Raw genomic sequence first — 26,425 nt, 5'->3', positions numbered from 1 at the left:
CACACACACACACACACACACACACACACACACACACACACACACACACGAGTGGCAATGAATCATTTTCACACCTCTGTTCTGCCCTTTTATGAGAAACTCTACAAGAAGAAAGTTAAAAGTCTGGCACAAATGGCATCACATTCAGCTTTGACAGGAAATCAAATACGATTTCATAACAATATAATATCATCAGCATAGGTGGAAATATGATTGTATCTCTCAGCCCACACAGCAGCAGCGACACACACAAATCTGGTTCTACAACAAAAACAATGGACACCATTTCTTCATCCCGCTGGTTTAATTTACAGCTCAGATCAAATGATTTCAAATTCAAATCAAAAATACTTTATTGATCCAAAGGGAAATGAAATGTCGTTCTTACTCATCAATTCAAACTCTTCAAAGAGTTACTGTAGAATTTGAATTTCTACAGTTTAAAAAAAGGAAACTTTTGACACTTGGTCAACTTGGATTAAAGTGGCTGAAAAAAAAAAAAAAAGATTTTATTTCACAACATCTGGAGTTAAATGGAGCCTCGTCACGGGAAAAAGCCAAAACAAAGCAGATCAGATATAACCTAGGACTGGACGATGTGACTGAAGCGTTTCATATCAGTCAATACTGATCATTATTAATACGCTTTGTGTTTTAAATATCTGGCATTGTGTCAAACTTTCCCCGTTTTATCCAGTTTTCACTTCACTCCGTTATTTTTTTCTTTTTAAGCAGTTATGAAGTGTAACTGCTGAGACTCTTCAGGCTGTTGCTAGGTAACCGAAAGTGGGGGTGAGGGGTCAGGGGGAAACTTGAAACTGCTTCTTACTCAACAGGTTGTTGCTAAGCAACCAAAGAACGAGGCAGTTAGTTGATCCCGCCAACCTAGCTTAGCTTAGCTTAGCTATGAGAGTTTAAGCTGCTAAAGCCTTTCCTCTGCCTACATCTCCCAGAATGCTGTGCGATTTTGGATCAAAGTTCACTGAAATGATTGAATATTCTATCAGCTGTAATATCTACTGATATTGATCACGTGTCTATTGCGATTGATAGTGTGATTGATTTATTGTCCAGCTCCATCTGAACCTCCACAAAACTGGCCAAATGTTTGGAAATTAAAGTTTGTTGATTTTTGATCAAACGTATTATTATGTCATTTTCATTATATTAGTCAAAAATGGTCTCAAAACAATGTTATCGTTTATCGCAATAATTTCTGGGAAAATTTATCGTCCAGCAAAAATTTGTTATCGACAGGCCTAAACAGCCGTACCTAAATGAAATCATTTGACAAAAACAATTCTAAACCGTAAAAATATTTATGCAATACAAATCCAAATAATTTGTTATAAAATTGTTATTGGAAAAATAACAATTTTTCCAATAAAATTGTTATTTTATTGGAAAAATGTTGGTATTAGGATTGAATTGAAATCAACTCCTTTTTTAGTTTCTAGTTTAAAAGAAATTTGAATTTTCTCTTCCTGGTCAGCTGATCAGAGACTCTTTAAGCTGCAGGACAGGAAATTAAAATAAACAAAAAACATATTTGAAAAAAAAAAGAAGAAAGAAATCAGACTAATTAAAAAAAAAAGAAGCCCAAAACTCACACACACACACCCAGCCTGCGGTTCACATCAGCCGACTGTTCCTAGTGAGACAGGAAACAGTTACAACAGAGGAAGAGCCACTTCCTCATTGGTCGCCCAAAACAACAACTGCTCGCTCCAATTATAGAAACAGAGAAGGAATAATAACAGCGCTTCCTGTCTCCCCTCCACTAAATAACAACAACAACAACTCATGTTTCCACTGCTGAAAACTCTTCTGAGGTGCAGTGATGTGAAAACGGGGCGAGGCGGCAAATGTAGGTGGATTTCATCAAACTTTAGGAGCTAAAACTGTAAATTTACTCCAAAGTTATCCAGACACAATGATTACCTGAGAGCATAACCCTGGTTTGGATAACTTCATGTTTTACCTTCAATCAGTTTTTACAGTTAATTCTTTCTATAAAACAGAATAAATTCTAAAAAATAATGTAACAGAATTTAGGCCTGTCACGATAAATTTTGCTGGGTGATAAATTGTCCCATAAGTTATCGCGATAAACGATAATATTGTCATTTTGGGACCATTTTAAAGCATCAATAAACTTTAAATTCTAATCAACATTTAACACTGTGACTGGAAGACATTTTAAATATCCAAAACAAATAAACAAAACAACAGAAACGACAAAAAGCATGAATTATGAAGAATTTTTAAGTGCAGAATTGAAACAAGGTCAAAGTGTTGTGATTATGTAAACATCAATTAGGTAATGAATATTCAACAGAAGATAACATTTTCAAAAAACGTATTAAATTAACAACCAACTGACTCTGGTGTTGTCCTCCAGACTTTCCTGTCTCCTTGTTCGGACTAGTAATTATCTGCTGGACGCAAAGAGCTGCTAGCCAATAACGACCATCATTGCTTTTAGCTGTCATATTGCCAACGTAACGCGTTAAATGCTAAAAAAAAAAGCCTAACGTGCCGCTAATTGTCAACACTACAACAACTAAATAAGGTCAGGAAAAAGTTTTAATTAAGAAAGAAAATAGTGAGGAAGAGGGAAGTAGGTCAGTTACATGTAGATGTGCTGTGGAATTCAGCGCGTTTCAGTTCAGTTCAAAAAAATTTAAAATGAGACCCACAAAAATGAAATTTCAGTTAAAAATGTTTTCTCAGATTCAATTATTGTCATTTTGTGAGTTTTTGTTAACTAAAACTAGAGGGTTCACTATTTTAATATTTCTGATTAGGAGAAGAAAAAACACGTTTTCTTTTAGTTGCATTTTGGGGGGAAAAATGGACCCGGAAGCCTGAGATTATTTGTAAAATGATAATTTCTGGTGAATTAATCTGCGAAGAAGCCGTTTAAATCCAGCTCAGCGTGGGAGTCGGGCTGCGCTACGCTCAGTGCACATGACTGGCCATGGACGGCCTGTGATGGAAACTAGCACGCTGTGCGCGGGGACGCCGAGAGCGCCAGGTGACGAGAGGGACAAGAACGAGAAAAACAGGAAGATGAAAGATAGAACTCTGTCAAAAACATCCAGAAACGACAAGCATGTGGTTATTTATCAGAGCAAACAGTCTTTCTTCTGAGAAACGCTGATTCAAATGTGAAGTTTTCCATCAAAGCTGAGGTGATGATCTACAAACTGCCTGGATAAGTCGGAGTGGAACAAAGATTTGGGCATCATGGCTGCTGGAGAGTCACCCACATTTTCAGTTTCAGTTTTCGGTACTTTCTTTAGACCCTCCTGTCGTCGTTGGTGACATTAAAGCTCTTCCTCCTTTACGTATGGATGAATATCAGCTAAGAAAAACCCATTCATTTCATATTTTACCATGGAAATTGCATTCCTCTACGCATCATATTTTCCACAATATGAGGTCAGGAAAAGAGGAGCTTCACAGAAATTAACCCTGTGCATAGCTGCAGTCACTTTAAGCTGCAATAAGGCAAATGACAGGTTTGATTTTAATTTAAAATGTCATAAATATAATAAATTATATTACATACGTACCATGAAGCAGGAAGTAGTCAACAGGCGTTCGCTTCAGGCTGGCCTTGGCCTTCTCACTGGTCCAGTCAACCTCCAGAGCCGCCTTCAGCAAGCAGAAACTGGCCGTCTGGTTGACGAGAAGTAATAACAATTATTTTAATTGAATTGAAAAAAAGAAAGAAAGATACAAAAAGGCCTGAAAATCCTGATCAGAGCAGTTTTAGCAAGAAGCACTTTGATTACAAGCAGCATCTCTGGCTAAACTGATGCCTGTACATACAAATAAATCAACATTTTACCAAAGAATCCTTTGGCAACTAAAGAGGAAAAGTTTAATCTCTTAGCCATGTAAGATTACAGATTTAAATCTGAAAACAAGTCTGAGATTTTACTCATTGGGACTTTTTTGACAAAACCAGAGAAATTTTATTTTCCCTTTTGAATTACTGCGATAAATTGTTTTTTTTTAAACTTGAGTAAAGGAATATATTTACGTTACCTCAAATAAAAACATCTACATATAGCAAACAAACCAGACCATTAATGTCATAAACAGAAAAAAAACGTTGTTTTTGATTTTTCTAAACGATAAAAACATTAAACATCACCACTGTGAAGAGATAAAATGTGATTTGTAGATAAAACACGTACTGTACCTTTTTCACCATGGTGGTCTCATTCGGGTCGACTTTAGCTTTCTTTGGTTCCGGACCGTCGCTGGAGTCGGACGACGGCTTCACCAGTTTGGGTTTCTCCCTGAAACAAAAACAGGAAATGGAAGACGACAACATTTTAAAAATAAAAGCTTAAAGTTTTTCTCTGTTTGAATAAATAAATAAACAGAGAGAAATAAAAACCAACTCTTTACCTGAACTGCTGGTTGATAAAATATACAAATACGTGTAGCTTAGTGAGGAAAAAAGATTTTTTTATTGTGAAATATAAAAAAATGTTTAAGAAAAATATTTTATTCACCATTATTATTATTATTAATAAATATAATCAGTAATTACAGAACATTAATAATGTTAGTATTATTGTTAAAACAATGAAAATATTAAATCTAGTTAGTATTATTGTTAACAATAGCAGTAAATAAATAAAATTATAGAATATATGTATTATAATTAGCATTGCTGTTAAAAATAAAAAAAGAATTGAGTAATATTACTTATATTAATAAAAATATAAACTTAGGAAAAATCTAATTATTTTTAAATTAGTAATCCAGCGAGAATGTTGTCAGAAAATGTTTAATATTTTTTTAGTCGTTCAAGCAGAACCTGTGATTAACGCCACTGAGCAACATCACCCAGGTGAGTGCAGGTGAACTCACTCCACATAGTGGTGCTCCTGTCCCAGGTTACAGAACATGTAACCATAGTAACCGTAGACGTCGCCACAGAACACCTTGATGTTGTGCTGAGAGCAGAGCTGGTCGACGCGCATCATCAGGTCTCTGGAGCAACCTGTGAGACACACCTGGGGAGCAGAGCAGCTGATTGGATCAGGATTAAAGTCCCGAAAAGATTATTTATTGGGTATTTTATCCTAATAGTAGACGTTCAGAATAAAATGTCAATCAGTCCATAAAAAAAATGGATAAAACTATGTAAAAAAATTTAAAAAATACAAAAATAAATAAAATTATATATATATATATATATATATGAAAAAATAAATCAAGGTAAAATTTAAAATGAATTTTTTTTAAATAAAATATGAAAAGTTTAAAATAAAAAATTGGAGTAGAACATTAAAATTCATGAAATACAATCAAAGAGTTTTGACTATTAAAATGTAATTAAACTAATTTTAACATGTTAAAGTTGAAAGTGAAAACAAAATATAAACAAGTAAAGCAAGAGCAGAAAATAAATACAATTTAAAAGTAAAAGATAATTAAATGCATAAAAATATATTTGAATAAACAGTTGATAATTATAAACAAAATAAATGTAAAAATTTGATTTAATGAAAAACTAAATGAAATAAATTAGAAGCTGAAAATAAAAAATGTAAAAGTAAAAAATAAAAATTCTACAATTAACATTAACAGTTTATCTGATTATCTTTTTTATTTAATTAACAAAATTAACAATAAAGTTACTAATTAAAATAAACAAAAAGCTATAAAAAGCTACAATTAAAAGCTGAAGATTACAACTGACAAAAATAAAATATAAAGGAATACATGAAAACAATGTATGTATAAATAAATAACTTAAAACAACTTAAATTCCTAAAGTGTAAAAAGTGCAACATTCCTCTGGTCTCGATTTATTCTGGAAACTTCAGGGTTTGAAAACTGGATATAATCCATTTACAGCAATAACAACTGGTGGTTAAAAGAGGCAGAGCTGGAACAACTCCTGCAGCAGATTATGATAAATCCGCTGCGGACTGTGAACAGCTGATAAGAACCATGCTGGTCCTGCAGAACCCAACGGGTCCAGATAGTCTCTGGTTCAGGAGGTCGGAGGCTTTTCTACTTCAGTCACGGCAAAAATGGTCTAAATTTATTTACATTTAACATTAAGTTTATAAAAAAAACCCAGAATAACAGCCACATAGTTATTGTTTATACAACACAAATGGGCCAGAATTGAAGAAATCTTTGTTCCGACTGTACATGTCGGAACATGTACTGATCCCAGTCCTCATTCATTATGATGTTAAGTTACTGTTTTTATAGTAACTTGACATCTAAAGTTACATATGTCACACGGTTTGCACATGCCAAGTCGGGGGTGTCCAAAGTGTGGTCCGAGGGCCATTTGTGGCCATTGGAATAAGTTTGTGTGGCCCCTGAATGCAGTTGAAAAACGGTGCTGGAGCTGATGCAGATAAGATGGAATCTTTTTAAAATTATTTTAGGGTGAGATTTCTATATTTATATCTTAAATGGAAAATGTACAACACAAAGAAAGAATTTTTTTTCCATTAGCAGATCATAGCATAACGTCATGACACAATTCTTCACTCTAAAGCACCCTGGGCTACACACAACAAATGATTTAAAGAAAATTATTGTTTTTACCGCTAGAAATAAACCAAAAACAATTTATAAACCAAGAAAATAATGGACTCATATTTAAATAAATGTAAACATTAACACAACTTTCTGTTGGTTTCTGTCAGCTTGTTTAATTTGTTGTGATGCAGGTAAAGGATAAAAAATTTACAGTGATATGATTTTTGCGTTTTTTTTAATGGAGAGAAAAAGCTAATTTTGGCATGTAAGGACTTCCATCCAGGGGATTTTGGCCCTCAGTGCAAAAAAGTTTGGACACCGCTGTGCTACGTGAAGGTCAGGAGGAGGAGACGAGCTTTGGGGAAAAACTGAGGGAGGATGGAAAGAACCTTTCTGAAGCTTCATCTGGTTAGTAAAAATAGAACTTAAATAAAAATCAGAGTGGGAGTTCTGTTGATCCCAAAGCAAAGATGGGTGCTGCTGTGGATGATAAAACTGAAACAAACTGTGACGATGTTCTCTTCAAACCCTAAACAATAAGTTTACATTCCTGTCTGAATGTTTACCTGTTTGTGAATATCTGTCAACATCCTTCATGGATGAAGAGCAGCGAGAGAAAGAGGAAGTTCTAACATCTCTTCTGGTGCTAGAATGTCAAATCCAATCAAAAAACACTTTATTGATCCCAAAGGGAAATGAAATGTTGCTGTAACGCATTAATTCAGAATCTAAACTCTTTGTTCAGAGACAACCTGCCAGGAAAAGAGCAGAGAGAAAGAGGCCACCTGAAGAAAAGCCCCACAGCGTCGTTTTGAGGCCACCGATCGGATTCCTCTCTGCCAGCCGCCTGGAGGCCGAGTGTGTGACCGACTATACAAACTGCTGTGTGTGTCATGTTAGAATGTCATACGGCAACAGTCTTATGTCAGAGGCCTCTTCAGATTTGTTGCAACACTGACTGCTACAGGAAATTATTGCATAACAATATTAGTTGTAATATTTGTGTATTTTGTGGTTGTATCTCTTTTCCATCTATGCTTAGTCCTGTCACAGTAATCAGTTTTGCTGGAGGATAAATTGTCCCAGAAGTTCTTGCGATGAATAATAAAACTGTTTTTAGATCATTTTCAACTAATATAATGGTAATAATGGCTTAATAATCCATGAAACACTCCCAAAGTTGAATAAACTCTAAATTCTAATGAACACTGGAACTGGAAAACATTTTAAATATCCAAAATAAATAAATAAAACAACAGAAAAAACTAATAAAATTATTCATTAAGTTTCTGTAAACAAAATTGTCCTTCAAAAAAAAGAAAAAAGAAAACAACCAGAGCAGCAGGTTGAAGATTTTTATCATCCAGAGAAAAGAGAAAAACAATAAATCACGGAAATGGAAAATTATTGAGCTCATTTTAGTTTATCATGCAGTTAAATGATTTATGCTCAGCTCAACTGACTAAATATCACATTGGCATGAGAAATGCAGGTTCCTATATTGGTGAACAATTACTGCACTTTAAACAATTCTGTGTAATATGAAAACTGCACAAAGGCAATGATGACATATATACACTAGATATTGTGCAGCTTCAGTTACGTCATCATTTAATTTCACTTTTGGGATAAATAAAGTATTTCTGAATCGTTTCAAATAAGGCAACATGTTTTATGCAGCCAAGTAGAATAAAAATAAACACCAGTGATTGATAATTGTGTTGCAACGAAGAAGAGAAAAACACAAGGAATAATTTGATAGTTCTCTGCCTCATGAAGGTTGGATATGAAAACAATTAAATACAAATTAAATAAAATTGCTGCTTGACATGTTTTCTTTATTTACCATTTATTCATGACTTTCTTGCCTGTATTTCAAATTTAAAATAGAAGAAGAGCTGCACCAACATCTGGTGAAAATTATTACAGGTTCAGGTTTTAATGCACAACATGGACTAACAGCAACATCTAGTGGTCAACCTGAGTCCTGCAGCACAAGATCAATCCTCTGGTTGAATTCAGTGCTGTCAGTTGTTTAGAAATAACTTTCCAGCTTCCCGCCTCATGTCTGACCGACTCCATCCACCGTCTGTTCTCACTCACCGCGTCAAACTGTAGGAAGAAGTCGTCTGGCTTGTCTTCGACTCTGTCCGGGTCGGCGTGGACCTCTACCATCGGGTTGAGGTTCTGGGCTCGCTCCAGGGACGCCTGAGCCCGATTCTTACCCTGAGCCGACACCGGAACCAGAAACTGGGCTCGACACGACTCCTCCGAGACCTGGGGAGATTCACACACAGGCAGCACTTACAGTGGCTTGTTCTGCCAACTTTACAGCTTAATTCACACTACAGATCAATTACTTTCCTGAATGACAAATCCAAGAGAGGCACTCTGTTCATTCAAACATGCATGAAAAATATATTATCTAGTCACCTTTGCTAAGAATTATTTTTTCAACTGCTGCCATCTGGTGGAGAAAAGTAGTACTGCAAATCTTAAAGGTATGAACCATAACAAATGCATTGTACAAAACATTAATAATTGTTAAGAAAAACTTCCAGATTTGCAACATTTTTTTATAATGACTCACTGAGAGACTGGCTTCAGGGTCAGGATGTTCGTACCTGTTCGTGATCCAGCAAAGTGAGTCCTTTAACTCCAGCGAGGATCAGGTTTTTAGCCAGTTCAGCTCCAAGACCTCCCACCCCTGCCAGCAGCACCCGGGACCCTCGCAGCCTGTTTCATTAACAAAAAAATAAATAAAAACACAAAGAATGTCAGGTTACTGGAAAATATGTGTAATCACTGAATAGAGTGGACAGTTTTAATGTAACAACATTGTATTATTCACCATAACAAACCTAACAATCTCAATCAAATAATTTAAAAAATATAGTAATAAGAAAAAGTTTAACTAAATTTTAAATAAACTACAACAAAAAATAATTTAGAAAATTAAACAAAATAAATGTGTTTATTAAAAGAAGTGTAAGTCCATTTTGGATCAAGACTCCACTGTTTTAGGGATTATAACATCGTTCATAGGAGTATACAAAACGGGAGCATACAAAAAATAAAAAAACATTATTTAATGTAAAAAATTTAATAACTTATCAGATTTAAATTAAAAACGTGCAATTTTTTTTTTTTTTACATATTTTCAATTTCTTTAAAAATAAAATCCAGAACTAGAACAGACTCCTAAGTGATTTATTAAACTTACATTAGTAAATAATATACCTCTTCTGATAAATTCCTACACAAAGAAGCTAGGATTAGTAGCAATAGAAGAAAAGAACAAGAGAAGCCTTCCGCTGCTCTGATTAGCCTACAGGGCTAACTGTGCTAGCTCACCTCTTCTGGGCATCCAGCCCCCACAACCGAATCTGGCGGTCATACTGTGCCGCTTCCTCCTCGCTGATTACCGGGTCCTCTTTCTCGATCATATCAACCGTTCTGGGTCACTGAAAAAGCTTCAATTAAGTTACAAAATCAACTTTTCTGCAGCAACACAGGTGAACGGTTCAAAAGGCTCCGAGTGTCCCGCTGAATGGACGCTCAATTGTGACGTCAGCAGACAGAAACAATAATCTTCTTCTTCTTTATTTCATAACTCGGAAACTACCTCGGGGCTCGTTGCTGCCACCCTCTGGCTTGAAACAATAACTTCGTTACGTGGCAACGCTATCGTCTTTTTTTCTTCGTTTTCTTTCCGTTTACTTCCTTTCTGGAGACGTTTTTAGCTCCTTGATTTCACAAAGGGCGCATTTAAATTATTTATTTTTATATTATATTCTGCTCTAAGTGTTATTTTTGTGATTTGAACCTGTATTTGTTCTAATTTGGCAAGCTGCTTTAATTTGTTCTCGATATTGTTAAAGAAAAGGAATACATCGTCAATTACATAATTTGCCCCGGTATGCACATTCGGTTAAATTGTTATTTAATACGTATGTCTTTGTTTCTTCTTCGGAATCGAAAGGGATATTTTCCCTCGGTGTTGTCTTTCAGGAAAAGTCGAAAGACCGTATGCAGACTCGAATGACACTCGTGTCTTTCTTGCTTTCCTAATGACCCATAAATATAGTTGCAAACAATAGCATAATGTGAAATAATCGTCGTTTTTTTCTGCTGTCATTTTATGATTGGGCATCTTTTTTCATAGACTCTAATGGGAAGGATCATATCGGTTGTGTGTATTTATACAGAAATAAATTTAACATAATTTCAGATTTTTATTTGTTATCAATTGCTTTATTTTAGTGTGGAAGCTGTTGAATAAATGCATCAACTGGATTTTTTTGTGACTATGTCAATCAACCAGTTAATCTGTCAATAAAGAAAGGAAGAACAACAGTCATGACAAAGAAATTTGTTTAAATAGCAATGCAAATTTTAGAAGAACTTTAACAATATAATAATCCCCCCAAAATACGAAAGTAACCAAACACTTAAAATAAAATACTTTTTTTATTTGTAACAATTTGTTCAATTTAATGGGGAATAATAGTGTTTGATTAAAATAACATAATAAACAGAAACATCTGTTGGTTTGTACAAGGGCTCAAATATTGTGATTTTATTTTTAATTTGTTGCAAATAAAATAAACATATCTAGTATCTCATCTTTAAAAAGAGTATGGGCAAATCCAAAATAAATTAATTTAAAATAAAATTATACATACAAAAACAGTACATTTCATATAAAATTATTTGAAAGATTCAATATTTTGATCTGTTTTGAAGAAAACAATGTGGTTAAGAATATAACCAACTAGAAAATAGACCGAAACAAACCGTGGTCTAGTAATTTTATGTTTATGTTTAGTGAAGAATGTTTTTTGTTGTTTGTTTGTATTTTACATATGTATTTCTGTATCTACAGATGAAAACGGCAACAACAATCATTTCCATTTTGCACAAAGAAAACCTCATGTTCTGATAACAGTTACGATGCCTGCCTGCGAGTCAAACTCAGGGTTTACTTCACACGCTAAGTTTGTCTTTCGGTAACATCCGTGAATGTACGTACGTCATTCTCGGAAAACTCCGCCCCTTTCTCTTTGGAGAAGACGGTCGTCCATTTTAAGTGTATCAGTCGTCATTTCACACCGCTACAGTAGGACGGAGAACGTCAGGATTCAATTTCAGCATATTTCTCTTACAACTGTAGTGGAGAATTGCCTACTATGAACTGAATCTCTTCCTAAAACAAAAACAAGTAGATCCTAGTGAAGTGACGCATAAGCCAGTAGAGTCCAGCGTCGAGTTGTAATTTTTTTGCTCCTCAATGTAGCTAGAGGAAATGGCTGTGGAAAGCATGACTGTCCATCCAAACTCCCCAACTACCAACCACGAACACAACAGTCTTCTGACTGACGAAAGGTCGAGTAATTCTACAGTCATATTTAAATGAATTAATTTATTTGTCCTGTGCTTTTACACAAAAGCCCGGGGGTTCTTTTTGTTGTTTTTTTTCTGTCAAAGGGATTAAACTCGCCTTTTCTGGAAAACGAGTACAGAGGTAAAGAGAACGGCCATGTTGACACGGCATCGCCTACTGGGAGGCCTAATAGCAACTGGAACAGCGTTATTCCCTCTATTTTATTACAGTATTACAATCAGCGACCAGTCGATTCAAGCGAGCTTGTCAAAAAGGAAAAGACAAGGTCGAAACAGCTGATCATTTATAGTTTTTCACTGTCACGGTATAGTTTTAATTACCTTACAAGTTCGGAAATTGAGCGCTCTCCCATTATTTGGAACATTTCTCAACGGTTTTTAATTTGTATGTGGAGTTAACCTCGCCATCGCAGGTAAAATGAGTTGAAAATCTAAAAACTAAAGAACCGACCGTTAGTTTCTCCAGGTGTCGGCCTGGCATTTAGCTTAGCAACTGGAGCTAATTGCTAAGCTAACGGCTAATCGGGTTAGACATTTGCAAATTTGCTCACGTTGCGTTCGCGGCGTTATTCATTTGTTATATCGATAGCAAACTTTTTTTTTACACTTTTTTTTTTTACTTTTATTTGTTTAAAATGGTACTATCAAAAAATTCCACACTTTTTGACGGTTTGAAAAGCAACCGCCGCTACAAAAACTACGCAGTTTCTTTCATCCGGGCTTTTTGGTATCATCGTTTTGGGACGAACGAAAGCCTTTTTAAATTCTTCCAATCGTGCTCCTAAAACCTTAAAGGTAATTTCATTTTTAAAGCTACTTAATTTTTTACAGGAATCGATTGAAAATTACAGTCACTAAAGACATTTGTCACGACTCTGAAGTTACCTTCTGACTTGGCACTTGGAAAACAAAGAGTTCTTTTTTCATTGACTTTAGGGTTTGTTACACTAATCAAAAATTTTAAATACTAAAACTGGTTAAGCCTTCTCTGAGCTATTCTATATTTTTATTTAGAACACTTTTTGGTGTCAAAAACTTTCTGGAGGTGGCCTAACCACCAAAGCATCACTCTAACACCCATTTTTTTGTTAAACTACATATTAAATAGTGTCTGTAATTGATGTATAATATATAAGTCCACACAGGATTTGTCTAAGTAATTTGACCTTTACTTTGGAGCTTATTAAAAGTTGTTATTACCCCCTAACAGCAGTGAACTAGCCCTTTAATCAAGGTTCTAATCAGAAGCTAACTTCAGTATTGTGTATTAACCTAACATGTCCCTTTTATTCACCCAAACATCCCCATAAGTCTCCCCCAAAATGTCTGCAAAGCATCCCAGAGTGTTTGAAGTCAAACACTAACGTTCCCTTTTCCTAAAGTGCCCACTTACAATCCCTACCCACCACCCCCACTAGACTAGAGCCCTTAGAAAAGTAGGGGAAACTTTCTTTTCTCTTGTTTTTGTGAAGAAAACCCATCACTGTAAGTATCTCCCCATTTTAATCAAGGCTTACATGACTATTACAGGAGCTTTTAAAGTAGAAGGAAAGTGGAGCAAAGCAAAAAGGTGTATAAGGAGAATTTAGAGGTTGGTGCAGTGTTTGTTAAAACTTGAGCATCTCTTTCTGTTTGTGCCTAGAGTCTAATAAATGACCCATTGAGTAAATATCAGCTTTTTAGTTCTGGATTGGATTGGTTAATGTGAGCTGTTTTTATTATAAGAACATGCAGCAATCTAACTTGTTAGGTTTCTGAACTTTGGGAGTTTGGTTGGCATCAGGTGATGTTTGCATAGAACCAGAACTTGCCACTGGTTTGTCCGTAGTTGATCCCAGCCATCCCCTTCCTATTCATAAAAACCAGCTCACATAATGTTACTAAGCCCCTCTGCTGTGACAAGAGACATTACTTTGTGTCTCGTCTTTGTGCCGTTAGTGAAACAGTCGAGATCTACTGGTGGCGTTGCTGAAGTAGGAAAGGCTCAGATTTTTTATTATTTATTCAAAATTTACAGAATACACTTTGCATTTTTCATGTTTTGTGGTTTTAGATGTGCATTTTTTATTTTTGAACTGTGATGAGAAGGCTGAAAACTTGATTAGTGTAATTTTTAAACCACAACTTTGAATATAATTATTTAGAGGCATAAATTTGCGGTAATGTGTCGGTAGATGAGTGTTTCTGTTTGTTTTGATGGAGAGAATATGCTCTGAATATTAGAGATGTGCTGTGTTTTGCAGAGATGGTTGACATTTTGTTCCAAAGTAGATCATCTGAACCACCTGCTGTTTCAGATCTCTGAACTTTACTGCCCTGCTTTGGCTGTTTGTGTGTGTGAAATGTTTAATATAATGTATTAATACTCTGTTACGGAGCTCCAGCTTTGCCTTAATGTGCTTTGTGTGTCTGATCAATAGCTGGTTGAATTCCAGGTTAAACTGAGTTAAAAGGTCAACATTAACGTTGCACCAGTCAACGTCAACTGCACCTTAGATGCTGTTGTTTTTTTCTAGAGCATCCATCTTGCACCATATTTTTATTTTTTGTTAATTGTGTAGAGAATTAATACAGAAAATCTTGCCCCAATTTTGAAATTAGAAACAAGAATTTTAAAATTCAGCATTTGATGTTTGTGACATTTTGAAACCTCTGACATGCCTTTAGTGTTTCTGGCTTCTGTGGCAAATAATGTTTATAATCTGGTTTCAGATGTGTTTCGTACAGGTCACTAAATCCCCTCGATGCTAATCTGCATCTCCGTTTTGATCCTTTCTGCGTGTACTGAGTCTAATGCTTATGAGTTTATAACTTTTGATAAATGATCATTTTTTTCACAAATTGTTGTTAAAGGATATCAATAAAGTTAAAATGTTCCATATAATTTAATTGGACTTAGGTCTGTTATCATAAGAAATTTTGCTGGGCGATTAATTGTCCCAGAAGTTAATGTGATAAACAGTAATATTGTTTTCAGATCCTTTTGAAGAAATATAATCATAATGGAATAATAATAATAATTTAAGAACATATTCTCAAAGGTCAATAAACTTTAATTTCTAAAGAACATTTAAATCTAGGACTGGGAGACATTTTAAATATCCACAATAAATAAGCAAAACAACCAAAAACAATAAAAAATGTAAATAAAAACCAAACAAAACTTAAATCATAAAAATAATGCATTATAAAGTCTCTGTAAACAAAATTGCCCCTCAAAAATTTTTAATAATTCGTCTCCGATCGGAAAAACATTTAAGACTACCGTTTAGGATTTGTTATTATTAAATTCATTTTAATTCATCATCTGATTAATAGATTTCTTGTGACAGCCAGTAAATCAATTAATCGATAAATCAGCTGCCCAATAAATTTCTTCCGATTTCTTTAACTTTGTAAGATTGGCAATCGGTCAATACTTGTGTGAGAAACTGACTCTGTGACTTTGTCTCTAAATTTAGTGAATTTTCAGACAAAAAAAGTTGATGTCCAACAAAATCACAATCAGCAGATCAGACTTCTTAAAGATCAGTGATCGGTCAGTGAGAAGCAACCAAAACAGATAAATGACCAGAACCTCAGACAAAAATAGGTTTGTTATTATCAAGATCAGAGTTACTGATGTTTGTGTGAAAGGTGTGCAAAAGTTTTGAGCCATTAAACGCATTATCGTCATAAAATATAAATAAATTAATAATAGAACTTATGGCTTGAACAAAAGATCTCCAGTTTATTTCCTAATCTTATTTTTTTCCCTTTTTACTTTTCTAAAAAAAAGAAATTACAAATGACAAAACAATTTCTAAAAGTGTTTTATTTCAATCCTCCCTTCTGTGAGTTGAATGACCAAGTATTAGGAAGTTATGAGGATAAATTCATAAGATGCACTTTTACTGGAAGAATGCCTTAAAATTACGAGGAAAAGTTTTAATGAGGTTGAAAAATGACAACTTCATTCTCCAAATATTACAACTTTATTCTGGTAACATTAAGACTTTATTCTCATATTACTACAACTATTACTGAAATCGTGACTTTATTTTCGTTTAAAAAAAATAAAGTCTTAGCCTGACCTTATATCTCATCAGAGTAGACTTCAATTCAAAGAACAAATTAAAAAAGCTGTTAGAAAAACACTTGTGAAACAAGATGGCCGCCTTTGGCTCTTTACTATGGAAACCAAAGACGTGCATTTTTAAAAGAAAATCCAGATTTTCCATAAATGAAATCTATAAACAACAAAAATTTGATTAAAATTTGATCTATCATTCAGCTATCAGTGTTTGTTGTTTTCTCTTTGTATGAAACAGAGTTTAAACCTAATAAATATCTGGTGTTGGTTATTAATAATGAATAATTTTCTACAAGCCTCTGTTCTCGTTTTCCATCTAATATTTGGGCTCCAGATTTGATTGCTTAAACTTAAGATGGCAGAATAATGAGGTCAGCAGGAATAAACGTGATTAATTTTCATGCCCAGGCCTGAAGATGGAGAGCTGGAGGAGGGCGAGTTGGAAGACGATGCAGGGGACATGGAGGAGGAGGAGGCGGGCCAGGGCTTGTCTGCACCGGCGGGACCGGGCGGAGACCGGGGCGAGGACGCTGGTGGCGGCGGTGAAGGAGGAGGAGACGTGGCGGTGGACAGGCCTCGCCGAAGCCGAGACCGCCACCCGAGCAGCGCCTCAGACGACGAGCGCTCCCATCGCCACAAGAGGAAACGGAAGAAAGAGAAGGAACGGGAGCGGGAAAAAGAAAAGAGGAGGTCCAAGAAGAAACGCAAAGCCAAGCATAAAGTGAGCTGACATTCAGCCGTGGAGCTGAATCGCCTTCTGTTCTCTCTGTTCCTCTAATAACCGCTTTCTGCTCCTCACAGCGGCACGCTTCTTCTGACGACGATCACTCAGACTTCAGCGATGACTCTGACTACAGTCCAAGCGAGAAGAGGAAGTACAGAGATTACAGTCCGCAGTACACCTCCTCTGTGAGTTTTAATGTCATTTTAAAGAGGACATATTATGCAAACATCTCATTATGCACATTTTGTTCTTCCTTTAATGTTTCTGCTGCTTATAAAAACAACTGTTGTGCTTAAAAAAAAAAAACCAGCCAGTTTTCTGGTTTTTGGTGTCTGGACAATGAGCTGTTTCAAAAACATCTGAAATGTAACATCACAAATCAGCAAGCACTTCCTGTTACCTAGCAACCCCAGTAGAGCTGCAGCACGTTACCTAGCAACCCAAGCTGAGGCTCCAGTACATATGGTCTTAAGTCAAGTATACTAATGTATTTGAACTAGAAACTAGGTAAACTTGGTTTTATGTGTTTTTGCAGGGTATGTGCTGTACAATGGCTGCTGGAAAACACAAGTGTTTTGTTGTTGACTTTCCATCCAGAAACCACTTGCTGTATTCTTGTTGGTTGTGCAGAAGGTTCCACTTCTGCTTTTCTAGAATGTACGGTCATATAATTGCGCATCTGTTTGCAGCCATTTTAACTTGTGATTGCAACCGATGAGTTGGGGCTGTGGTCAGCAGCAGCTGATTTGGATTTAAAGTGACAGGACGCCCTAAAACAGCTCAAAATAATTAGAACTGAGCAGACTAAAATCTCACTATCTAAGAATAATTTTGTGGGAAATGAACATGATTTGTATAGACCATGTCTTAACCTGTCTCATGAAGTATAATAGTCACCTTTAAAGTTTCTCTGACAGGAGAAAAATGTTTCTGATCCGTGAATCCTTTGTTGTTTTCTGTCCGCAGTCTCACGGCGGCTACGGCGGGTCGAAGAAGGGCGGCTACATGAAGATGGACAAACAGGGCTATGGCGGCTATGATGACTATGAAGACGACATCTACGAGGGAGAGGAGGATGAAGACATGGGCGATGAAGAGTATGACGACTTCGCAAAGGAGCTCAACCAGTACCGCAAGGCCAAGGAGGGCGGCCGTGGCGGAAGAGGTTCTTTTCCTTATTTCTGATCAAACTTAATGGATAAAATTGGATTAAAACACTGTGAAATTTATGCTTTTACATTATTAAAGATTAGGGCTGGATTAGATAAGGGATTAATCAGTTATTGACATAATTTATGAATTGATTAGTCGTTCGCTGGAGTATACAAACTTTAAAAAAAGGTAATTTTCTAAAAGAACAACACACTCAGAGCACTAATTATGGCAAAACTATACAAACATATATAGTTTTTAAATGTTTTCCATCTAAGGTAAAAAAAAACAACAACAAAAAAAAAAAACACCTTTGTCTTCAAATATGTCCAACCAAGAAATCCTTTAGTTTTAACATCTCCTGACTCAAATTCTGAAAAAAAAACAACAAACAAACAAAAAAAACCTCCTATTTAGCATCTTTTGCTAACAGTTTTTAATCAGATCATCCCTGCATTGTATAACTCCAGCACAAAGGCCTGAGCTTTTCATGTAAGCTAAGCTATTTTTTGCTCCCTCTCTACAAATGATCAAGTTTTCACTAAAAGAATGCTAAGTTATCACATTTTAGGCAATACTATGTTTGTTTTCTTATTTGTTTATTTGCATGTTTCATGTATTTTTAATATTGTTTCAAATAAGGTGGAGTGGTTAAATGGAAAATCAGCCAAATGTGTCAATTAAAGAAAAAAAATAATCTGATTACTACATTAATCATCAGAATAATCGACAAATATAAGAAAATCCAAAGACATTAAACCCTGACTGCTTTTATTTGTCTCCTGCAGGGGGCAGAGGTCGCATGAAGAGCCTGAGAGGACGAGGGGGGATGAGGGGAGGCAGGCGGGGGAGAGGAGGAAACCGAGGACGGGGTGGACGAGTTGGACGGATGGGCGGAGACGACGACGGGGACGGATACGGAGAGGACATGGAGGTCAGGGGTCACTGGGCGTCTCTCCTACAACTCCAGCTTCTCTCTGCTGTTCATCAGGAGTTATGTGACGGAAAAACACAAAGCAGTCGAAAATGAGAAACGTTTTCAAAATATTTGTCAATCTGAAAAGTGTGGCGTGCATTTGTAATCAGTGTAGTTCAGCTGTGGAACTTCACAGAGACTCATCTATAAGCCTTTCAGGTTTCCCAGGTGTCTCCAGGCGGTGTGGCTCTGTAAAGCCTGATAAATCGAGTTCTGACTCTCCCACCCGACCTGTGGATCTCTGCACAGTCCAGTAGGCCCCTTTGCTGCTTCTCTGATTAGTCATAAAACGATTAATCATGATTAATCGATATTTGAAATAACCGACGACTAATTTAGCAATCAATTAATCGCTAACCGGAGACTATAGGCTCTAAAACTTGTCATTTGTTGAAAGAACAAAACCCTCAGAGCCATAATTAAGCACAAATTACATTAAAATTATGTTAATTTTGCATTAAATATTAAAAAAGATCTTTATCTGTAAATATTTACTACCCAGAACTCCTCAAGTTGCAGTTTTAGCTTCACCTGGTTAAAATTCTAGTGTCCGATTAGCACGTTTTGCCATCCAGTTATTAATTGTAAAAATAAACAGACTTTCCCTACACTGTCTGGATGTAGAAGGATTTTTCAGCTGCAGATTCATCCTTTGCTGCAGATGATAAAGTGTTCACTAAAGGAATGCTGGTCTTGCATTTTCAACAGTAAAATGTGTATTTTCTTTCTAGAAAAAGGAATTAAATTAATTTTTGCCATTGTCATGCATTTCTAATATTGTATAAATAAAAAACTTAAGTAGTTAAATGAAAAATCTGCAGAATGTGCTAATTTTATCGGCCAGAAAACTGCAGTCGGTGCAGCATTAGACCTGCCGCTGTAAAAAGAAAAATTCTGGATGATAAATTGTCCCAGAAGTTATTATGATAAACGATAATATTGTGATTTGAGGCCATTTTCAATTTAATGTTATGGAAATGGCATAATGATGCAGGATCAAGACACTTTAAATCTAATAAACATTTATCACTGGACCTGGAAGACGTTTTAAATATCCAAAATAAACAAACAAAACAAAAGTTTATTTTAATCCTTCAGGTTATTGCCACAGGCCTTTGCATAATTTTCCTTCTACTTTGTGTTGATTTATCACATACACACCGGATGAAACACTGGAGTTTGGCGGTGTAATTTGCAAAAGTTTAAAGGTGTGAATTTTTTTTTGTGAAGAATGTTGTCGTTGAGATCCAACTTTTAAGTAACTCTTTGACTTCAGTACGGAGAGGAAGACTACGAAAACATGGGGGACGATGATTATGACGACTACTCCAAAGAACTCAGCCACTACAAACGCTCTAAAGACAGAGGCAGAGGTCGGCGGCGTTTTCTGTTCTGCCTCATTACTTTGCTGCCTCGCATCAAAACAATAAGTTTTGACCTGACGTTTCTTGTCCAGGAATGAAAGGAGGCCGCGGTCGAGGCAGAGGCAAAGGAGGAAGAGGAATGATCCGAGGAGCGAAGGGCCGAAGCAGAGGGCGAGGAAGAGGCGACATGGGCAACGACGACGACAACAACGGCGACATGGACAACGGGGTACGTTCACTGACCGCCATCAGATCCCACGTTTCAAAGTCTGACGTCGCTAACGAGTTTCTGCTGCTTCCGTGACTCAGGATGGAGGCGACGGTCCGGGAGCGGGGAGGAGGCATCACCACGAAAAGCACCAGGATAAGAAAGGAAAAGCCATCTGCAAGTACTACATCGAGGGCAGATGCACCTGGGTACGAGTGTCCTCCGCTTTAAACTGTTTATGTAAAACTTGTGGTAAAATCTTCTTAAATCACCAGTTTAAAAATGTTCCAGTATTTCAGATTCGATCTGCAGAATGTAGCTTTAATAAATAATATAGTTTTTACATATTTGTTAAAAATGTCACCATATCATGATGGTGTGAGACAGATAATCTGTGAAAAGATCGATCTCCTCCATCTCCTCCCTGAGCTACTATTGCCATCTGAAGAAAAGCACCAAAAACAACCAATCAGAACCAGGAGGCGGGTCTTAGCGCTGTTAATCATCCTCACATACTGCTGCTAAATGTGCAAATGATGGAGAAACAACTCACCGTTACAGGAAAATCTGCTGTCATCAGTGGCCATGCTAACTACTGTTAGCATTCACAACAGGATCTGCTGATGGGAAGAAGCTGTAGTGAGCATGATTGACAGCGCTAAGTCCCGCCTCCTGGCTCTGATTGATTGTTTCTAGTTACCACTGGGTGAAGACAGAGGAGCTTGATTTTTTTTCACAGGTTATGTGTCTCATACCGAACTGTCACAGCATGCTGTCAGTTTCAACAGATATGTAAAAGAATATATTTGTCAAACCTTACATCTTTGCAGCTTTAACAGTTTTTGTGATGTAACCATGCTTACCATTTTCAACCACCAGGGGGACCACTGCAACTTCAGCCATGATATCGAGCTGCCGAAGAAGAAGGAGCTGTGCAAATTCTACATCACTGGATTCTGCGCCCGCGCCGACCACTGTCCCTACATGCATGATATCCTCCACTGGGAACGTTTGAATCTCTTTCTGCTGCTGCAGCCCATCATGTCTGCTTGTTTGGTTACAGCTCGACTGGCAGCGCGACGTTTTATTTAGGGGCGTCGCACCTGAGGGGCCGTGGGTGGTTAAACATCCCACTTTTCCCACAGTTTAGTTCAAGTACTGTGAGACGTTACATTTTTGCCACCAATCTGAGAGCGCAGTGAGACTGATGTCAGCGCATATATCTATCTGAACAATTATTAGTAGGGAGAGGGTTTAAATCTCACACACATTCGCTAAGTTTGTTCTGACTTGCTTCACGGTGATCCCTCCAAATGACGCTGTCTCTACGGAAAGCCAAAAGTGACACAAATCGCCACATTTACCACATCCGGGCCAGCAGTGTCAGGAAAATGACGGTTTATGAATCTTTGAAAGTCCCTTCAAAACGTTGCTTTTCACACCGTTGTAAGTCAAGAACAGTGAAAATCTATTCCAGTCATTAAATACTGGAATATTACGCATGACGGCTTGTAGCGACGTATGGCAGCGTTCAAAGCCATGAATAAATGCAATAATTTTCACTATTCAGACAGTAGTCATATGATGATGTAAAAAGCGGAACTTCAAAGGGTTTTTTGCAGTATTTTTGTAAGTCATAATCCGGCGTTTTTTACCTGATCTTATAACCAGTAAAAGCGGAAATTAGTGGCACTTTTGGCTTTCCCAAGCAACAGAGTCAGTGTCCAGAGCAATCAGGGAGGAGCGCGTATTTCCCGAGTGTGTGTGAGAGAGTCAAACTCTCGCATAACTAATTATGCTTCTAACATAGATATAGTGTAAGGTTAATTGTCTTTTTGATTCTGAATACTTTGATGCAAAAGTGCTTAATAAGAAAGTAGAAAAGGACAGAATTTGGACCAGCTGAAGCTGAAACTGCTGCTTAAGGAGTTCTGGGTAGAAGTTTTTTAAAATCATAAATTCAAATGTATTTTTTTGTCTAGTTTTCGCTTAGTTGCTGCTCTGAATGTGTTCTTTTTGTCAGCAAATGTCCGTTTTTGTGTGCGTTTACTCCAGTTAACGATTAATCAGTGACTAAATTAGTTGACAATAATCTAAAGAATGAATGAATCACAGTTACTCCCACCAATCTACTATGTGACCTGTAATCCCGTCAGCTCTCGTCCTTCAAAAGCCTGCAGTGGTCCCGCTGCTCAGGTTTTTCCATGCCGTCGTTTCTCCTTGACTCCAACTTCACGCGAGTTTCCATGTAAGCTGTTCCACACCACAGGAAACTGTGTGAACGGAGATGAGTGCATGTTCTCCCATGAAGACCTCAACAACGACACCCAGGAGCTGCTCAACAAGGTGGGAACATCCATACCTGCATAACTCCGTAATGCACCCACATGCCTGCAGGGGTCGCCAAGATGTTTTAAGATCCGTTTGTTTTACTGCTGCTGTCAATCCATTGACAAAACTAATCAGATTAATCACTATGCCTACTTTTATAAGTTTGATTTATGAATATTGTTCAAGCCCATCCTTCCAACCAATCACGTTCAAGCAGTTATGTGTCTTTCATGTTTGTTTGTTTGTTGTTTGTAGCAGAAAACAGGTAATATCGTCTCCCACAGGCGACGAAATTTACTCCACAGGCAGACGAGTCGTAGCAAATGTGGTCAGGAGCTGATAGATGAGATATTTTATAGATTCTTGTTTTATTTTGTACTTTTTGGGTACCCCACTCCTTTCTGATGCCGCCCTGGGCAACCGCCCATATCAAAAACTACAGCTCTATGCACTTGTTCATAAAATATTTGTCTCAAACCAAACATGTGAAGATTCTCAGTTTTTCAGGCTTTTATATTCAGGAAGGTCTAGAAACGTTCCCCTTCATTCATTTCCTATGGAACTCTAGCGATGAGGCGACAGCCGCTTGTCCTCATGCAGCTGAGCGACCGGCGCAATTCATGTGAACACATGTATGTGAACACATGTATGTGAACACGTGTATGTGAACACGTGTATGTGAACACATGTATGTGAACACATGTATGTGAACACGCAGGCATCAGAGTAACTGAGCTGTGGTTTTATTTCTGGTGTTTCTGCCCAGATGCTGGCAGAAGATGCTGAGGCTGGAGCCGAGGATGAGAAGGAGGTGGAGGAGCTGAAGAAGCAGGGCATCAACCCTCTTCCCAAACCCCCTCCTGGAGTCGGCCTGCTCCCCACCCCTCCCCGCCCTGTTTCTATGGACGTCAACATGGGGGTTGGGGACTTTGGCGGGCCTGTGGCTGACGCCTTCGGGGGTCCTCCTGGACCCAGCCAGGTTCCTCTTGCAGGCAAAGGTCCACTGGTTCCGCCGCCCATCCCCGGACCCAATGTCCCTGCTGGTCCGGTCCACAGTCCTGATGGAAGCCCCTTCCCAGGAGGACCCCCCTCCAATCCCGGCTGCCCCTCCCCACACATGGTGCCCCCGCCCGCTGGTGGGTCAGGGGCCGGTGCCGGGAAGAAGATCCCGTCGCTGTTTGAGATTAAAGTCCAGCCAACTGGACAACTGGCTCAGAAACTGGCTGTCAGGTACGAGACCAGAGACGCTTCAGGAAAAACTCCAGCTTGTTTGTTTAAAGGGGCAGTAACATGTAAAATCGACTTTTTTAAGCTTTACACCATGTTATAAAGTTTTTCCCCCATCAAAAGCACACCTGTAGTGTTGCTTTGATTCTTTCATTAATGTTTGAGAAATCCTGTAATCGCCATGGCAACCATTCAGTTGTGCGCTGCTCAGAGCCACGTTGGTAAAAACGTTAAATGGTTAATAGAGGAGCCATGTTGGAAGCACTTCCTGAAGGCGGAGCTTCAGAATGAGGTTTACCTTCTTAAAGTGACAGAGGCCCAATTTCAGGTTGTTAAATTATGATGTCTTATTTCTTTTAAGTCATATTTAATTTACACAGCATTTTTATAATAACAGATATTAACATGTTAACTTGATTGTGCTATAAAATGACACTATGTGCCTGGAAAACACAACACTGCCTCTTTAAACGGTTATTTACAAGGAATTGAGTCTGGATTTAAAAAGCGAACTCTTTAGATCTATTTGCATCAGACAATTTTGAAAGAAATGCTTTAGAAACTTGTTATATGCTGTAATTGGTAGCATTTTTTCCCCATGGCTTCAAAACTTTTATTATTAATCCTGATGGAAACAATCAGGACTTTACTAGAACACATTTTTAATTTTGTAACTTGTGTTCAATTATTTATTATAGTTTTTGTAATTTGTAAATTATTTGTGTATAATTATCTTTTAATAATGAAAAAAAAATCTTACTTTTGTCATGAATCCTGCTCCGTACTTGTTGAATCACACATTCCCTGTTTGCATCAGAAGCCAGGCTCCCAGTAGCGGTCCGGCTCAGACCGCACCACCAGGACCGCAGGGCGCCCCAGGAGCCGCTCCGCCCCGCTTCCCCGGACCCGCCGGCATGATGCCCCCCGAATCGCAGAGCCTGGGGCCCGGCGGAGCCCCCATGATGGGAGGGTTCGGCTGCAGTGACGGAGGGGCGGGACCGCCGCAGGGAGGAGGGAACTTCTTCAACGAGTTCTACAATCAGCAGGACGGGATGAAGATGGAGGGAGCGCAGGAGGGTGAGGACGGATTACAGGTTAAACCAGGAAGTTATGATTTAAATACATTTACAAGCAACAACTTCCTCCTTGGTCCCTCTCAGGCGACAGGTTTCAGAGTTTTCCCGCCATGGATGACAGAGGAGCGGCCGGACCCAGAGACGGTTCTGCTAACGGGGCGCCGGCCGGCCAGGGAGGCATCTCTGTGCCGGACTTCCTGCCTCCTGCCCAGCGGGTTCTGTTCATGAGGATCCAGCAGAAACAGCAGGAGGAGGAGGAGCGCGCTCGCAGGATGGCCGAGGGCGGAGCAGAAAAGACCAAAGATGTCGAAGGTATTTTAAAATCCATCAGCTCCTTTCTGGCTGGATTTCTGGCAGGCAGCTTCAAATTTGATGCAGTATTTTTAAAGCAAGATATCTTAGAAAATTATTATTATTATTATTTCTTCAAGGAAATTGTGATCATACGTCAGTTTGTTCTGGGATAGATTGGTAACGCCTCCATCCTCCACTAGGGGGCGTTCACACTCTGCTCTCACTGCATCAAACTGCAGCATGACAGAAATACAGAAACTTTTTCTAAGTTTTCTGTCTCCCCTGGTTTCAAAGGTGTAACAATGATTCTGTTCCCAGAATCATTGTTGCACCTTGAGGGAACAACAAACCTTAATTTCATCGTCTTTAGCGACACAAACGAAATCTCACTTTTATTTCCAGCTGGAAAACGTGCWTCTCTTTCCTTCCTCCATTGTTTGTTTGTGTTGCTGCTGCTGCTACAAGAGACGCGTCTCCCACAAGAGGAAAGCAACAATTTATCTACTTAGTGACTTTAATGCAAAAAACACAAAATCTTACCAAGAATGTTTGATGTAGTTTGTAGTGCAAATATGTTATTAAATTGAAGACAAAACTAACTTATAAGTAACTTTTCAGCAAGATACAGGAGCTTGTTTTAAGTCAATATTTACTTTATTATCAGTTTCAGCAGATATGCAATTTTTTTTTTCTATAAAAGTTACATCCTGCAGCTGTAATCTGATTACTGGATTGGAAAATGGCAGCAGTGACCCAGGACCTTTTTACTGGACATGTTTCCATGGATCCTGCGGCAGAAATCCCCTCAGATTTGAAATAAAGTTTCATTTTAATGAGTTAAATTATGTTTTTCCTCTTCCAGGCGACTCGGGGAACTGGTACTCCAGTGAGGATGAGGACGGCGGCAGCAGTGTGACCTCCATCTTGAAGACGCTGCGCCAGCAGACCCAGCCGACCCAGAAACCCGACGGACATACGGGCGACTCCCGCCTCCACAAGCCGGCCGCGGCTCGCCCGGCGGACCCCCGTCTGGCCCGGGATCCCCGCCTGGCGCGCGGCGCCGAGTC

General features: G+C 38.0%; 2 protein-coding genes across 2 annotated transcripts in view; one reads left to right on the top strand and one right to left on the bottom strand.

The window, feature by feature from the left end:
• sae1 (SUMO1 activating enzyme subunit 1) overlaps positions 1–10,116 on the bottom strand; it is a 13,367-nt gene extending 3,251 nt beyond the window's left edge. Inside the window, exons 1-6 of the mRNA XM_008426645.2 lie at positions 9,886–10,116; positions 9,156–9,267; positions 8,635–8,808; positions 4,894–5,039; positions 4,214–4,313; positions 3,579–3,684 (exon numbers count right to left, since the gene is read on the bottom strand). Of these exons, the coding sequence (XP_008424867.1) occupies positions 3,579–3,684; positions 4,214–4,313; positions 4,894–5,039; positions 8,635–8,808; positions 9,156–9,267; positions 9,886–9,977 (730 nt within the window). The 5' untranslated portion in view covers positions 9,978–10,116. The remainder of the gene's footprint in view (positions 1–3,578; positions 3,685–4,213; positions 4,314–4,893; positions 5,040–8,634; positions 8,809–9,155; positions 9,268–9,885) is intronic.
• A 1,465-nt stretch (positions 10,117–11,581) lies between these two features.
• Positions 11,582–26,425, top strand: part of zc3h4 (zinc finger CCCH-type containing 4) — a 17,455-nt gene continuing 2,611 nt past the window's right edge. The window contains exons 1-14 of the mRNA XM_008426686.2: positions 11,582–11,916; positions 16,415–16,727; positions 16,808–16,915; positions 17,697–17,895; positions 18,671–18,816; positions 20,135–20,231; positions 20,315–20,451; positions 20,532–20,639; positions 21,310–21,421; positions 22,667–22,776; positions 23,528–23,991; positions 24,806–25,065; positions 25,149–25,376; positions 26,221–26,422. Of these exons, the coding sequence (XP_008424908.1) occupies positions 11,837–11,916; positions 16,415–16,727; positions 16,808–16,915; positions 17,697–17,895; positions 18,671–18,816; positions 20,135–20,231; positions 20,315–20,451; positions 20,532–20,639; positions 21,310–21,421; positions 22,667–22,776; positions 23,528–23,991; positions 24,806–25,065; positions 25,149–25,376; positions 26,221–26,422 (2,564 nt within the window). The 5' untranslated portion in view covers positions 11,582–11,836. The remainder of the gene's footprint in view (positions 11,917–16,414; positions 16,728–16,807; positions 16,916–17,696; positions 17,896–18,670; positions 18,817–20,134; positions 20,232–20,314; positions 20,452–20,531; positions 20,640–21,309; positions 21,422–22,666; positions 22,777–23,527; positions 23,992–24,805; positions 25,066–25,148; positions 25,377–26,220; positions 26,423–26,425) is intronic.

The sequence above is a fragment of the Poecilia reticulata genome, linkage group LG13 (genome assembly GCF_000633615.1).
Source record: "Poecilia reticulata strain Guanapo linkage group LG13, Guppy_female_1.0+MT, whole genome shotgun sequence".
Lineage (NCBI taxonomy): Eukaryota > Metazoa > Chordata > Actinopteri > Cyprinodontiformes > Poeciliidae > Poecilia > Poecilia reticulata.
Note: the sequence above shows the minus strand (reverse complement) of the source record. Positions and strands in the feature narration are given on the sequence as shown.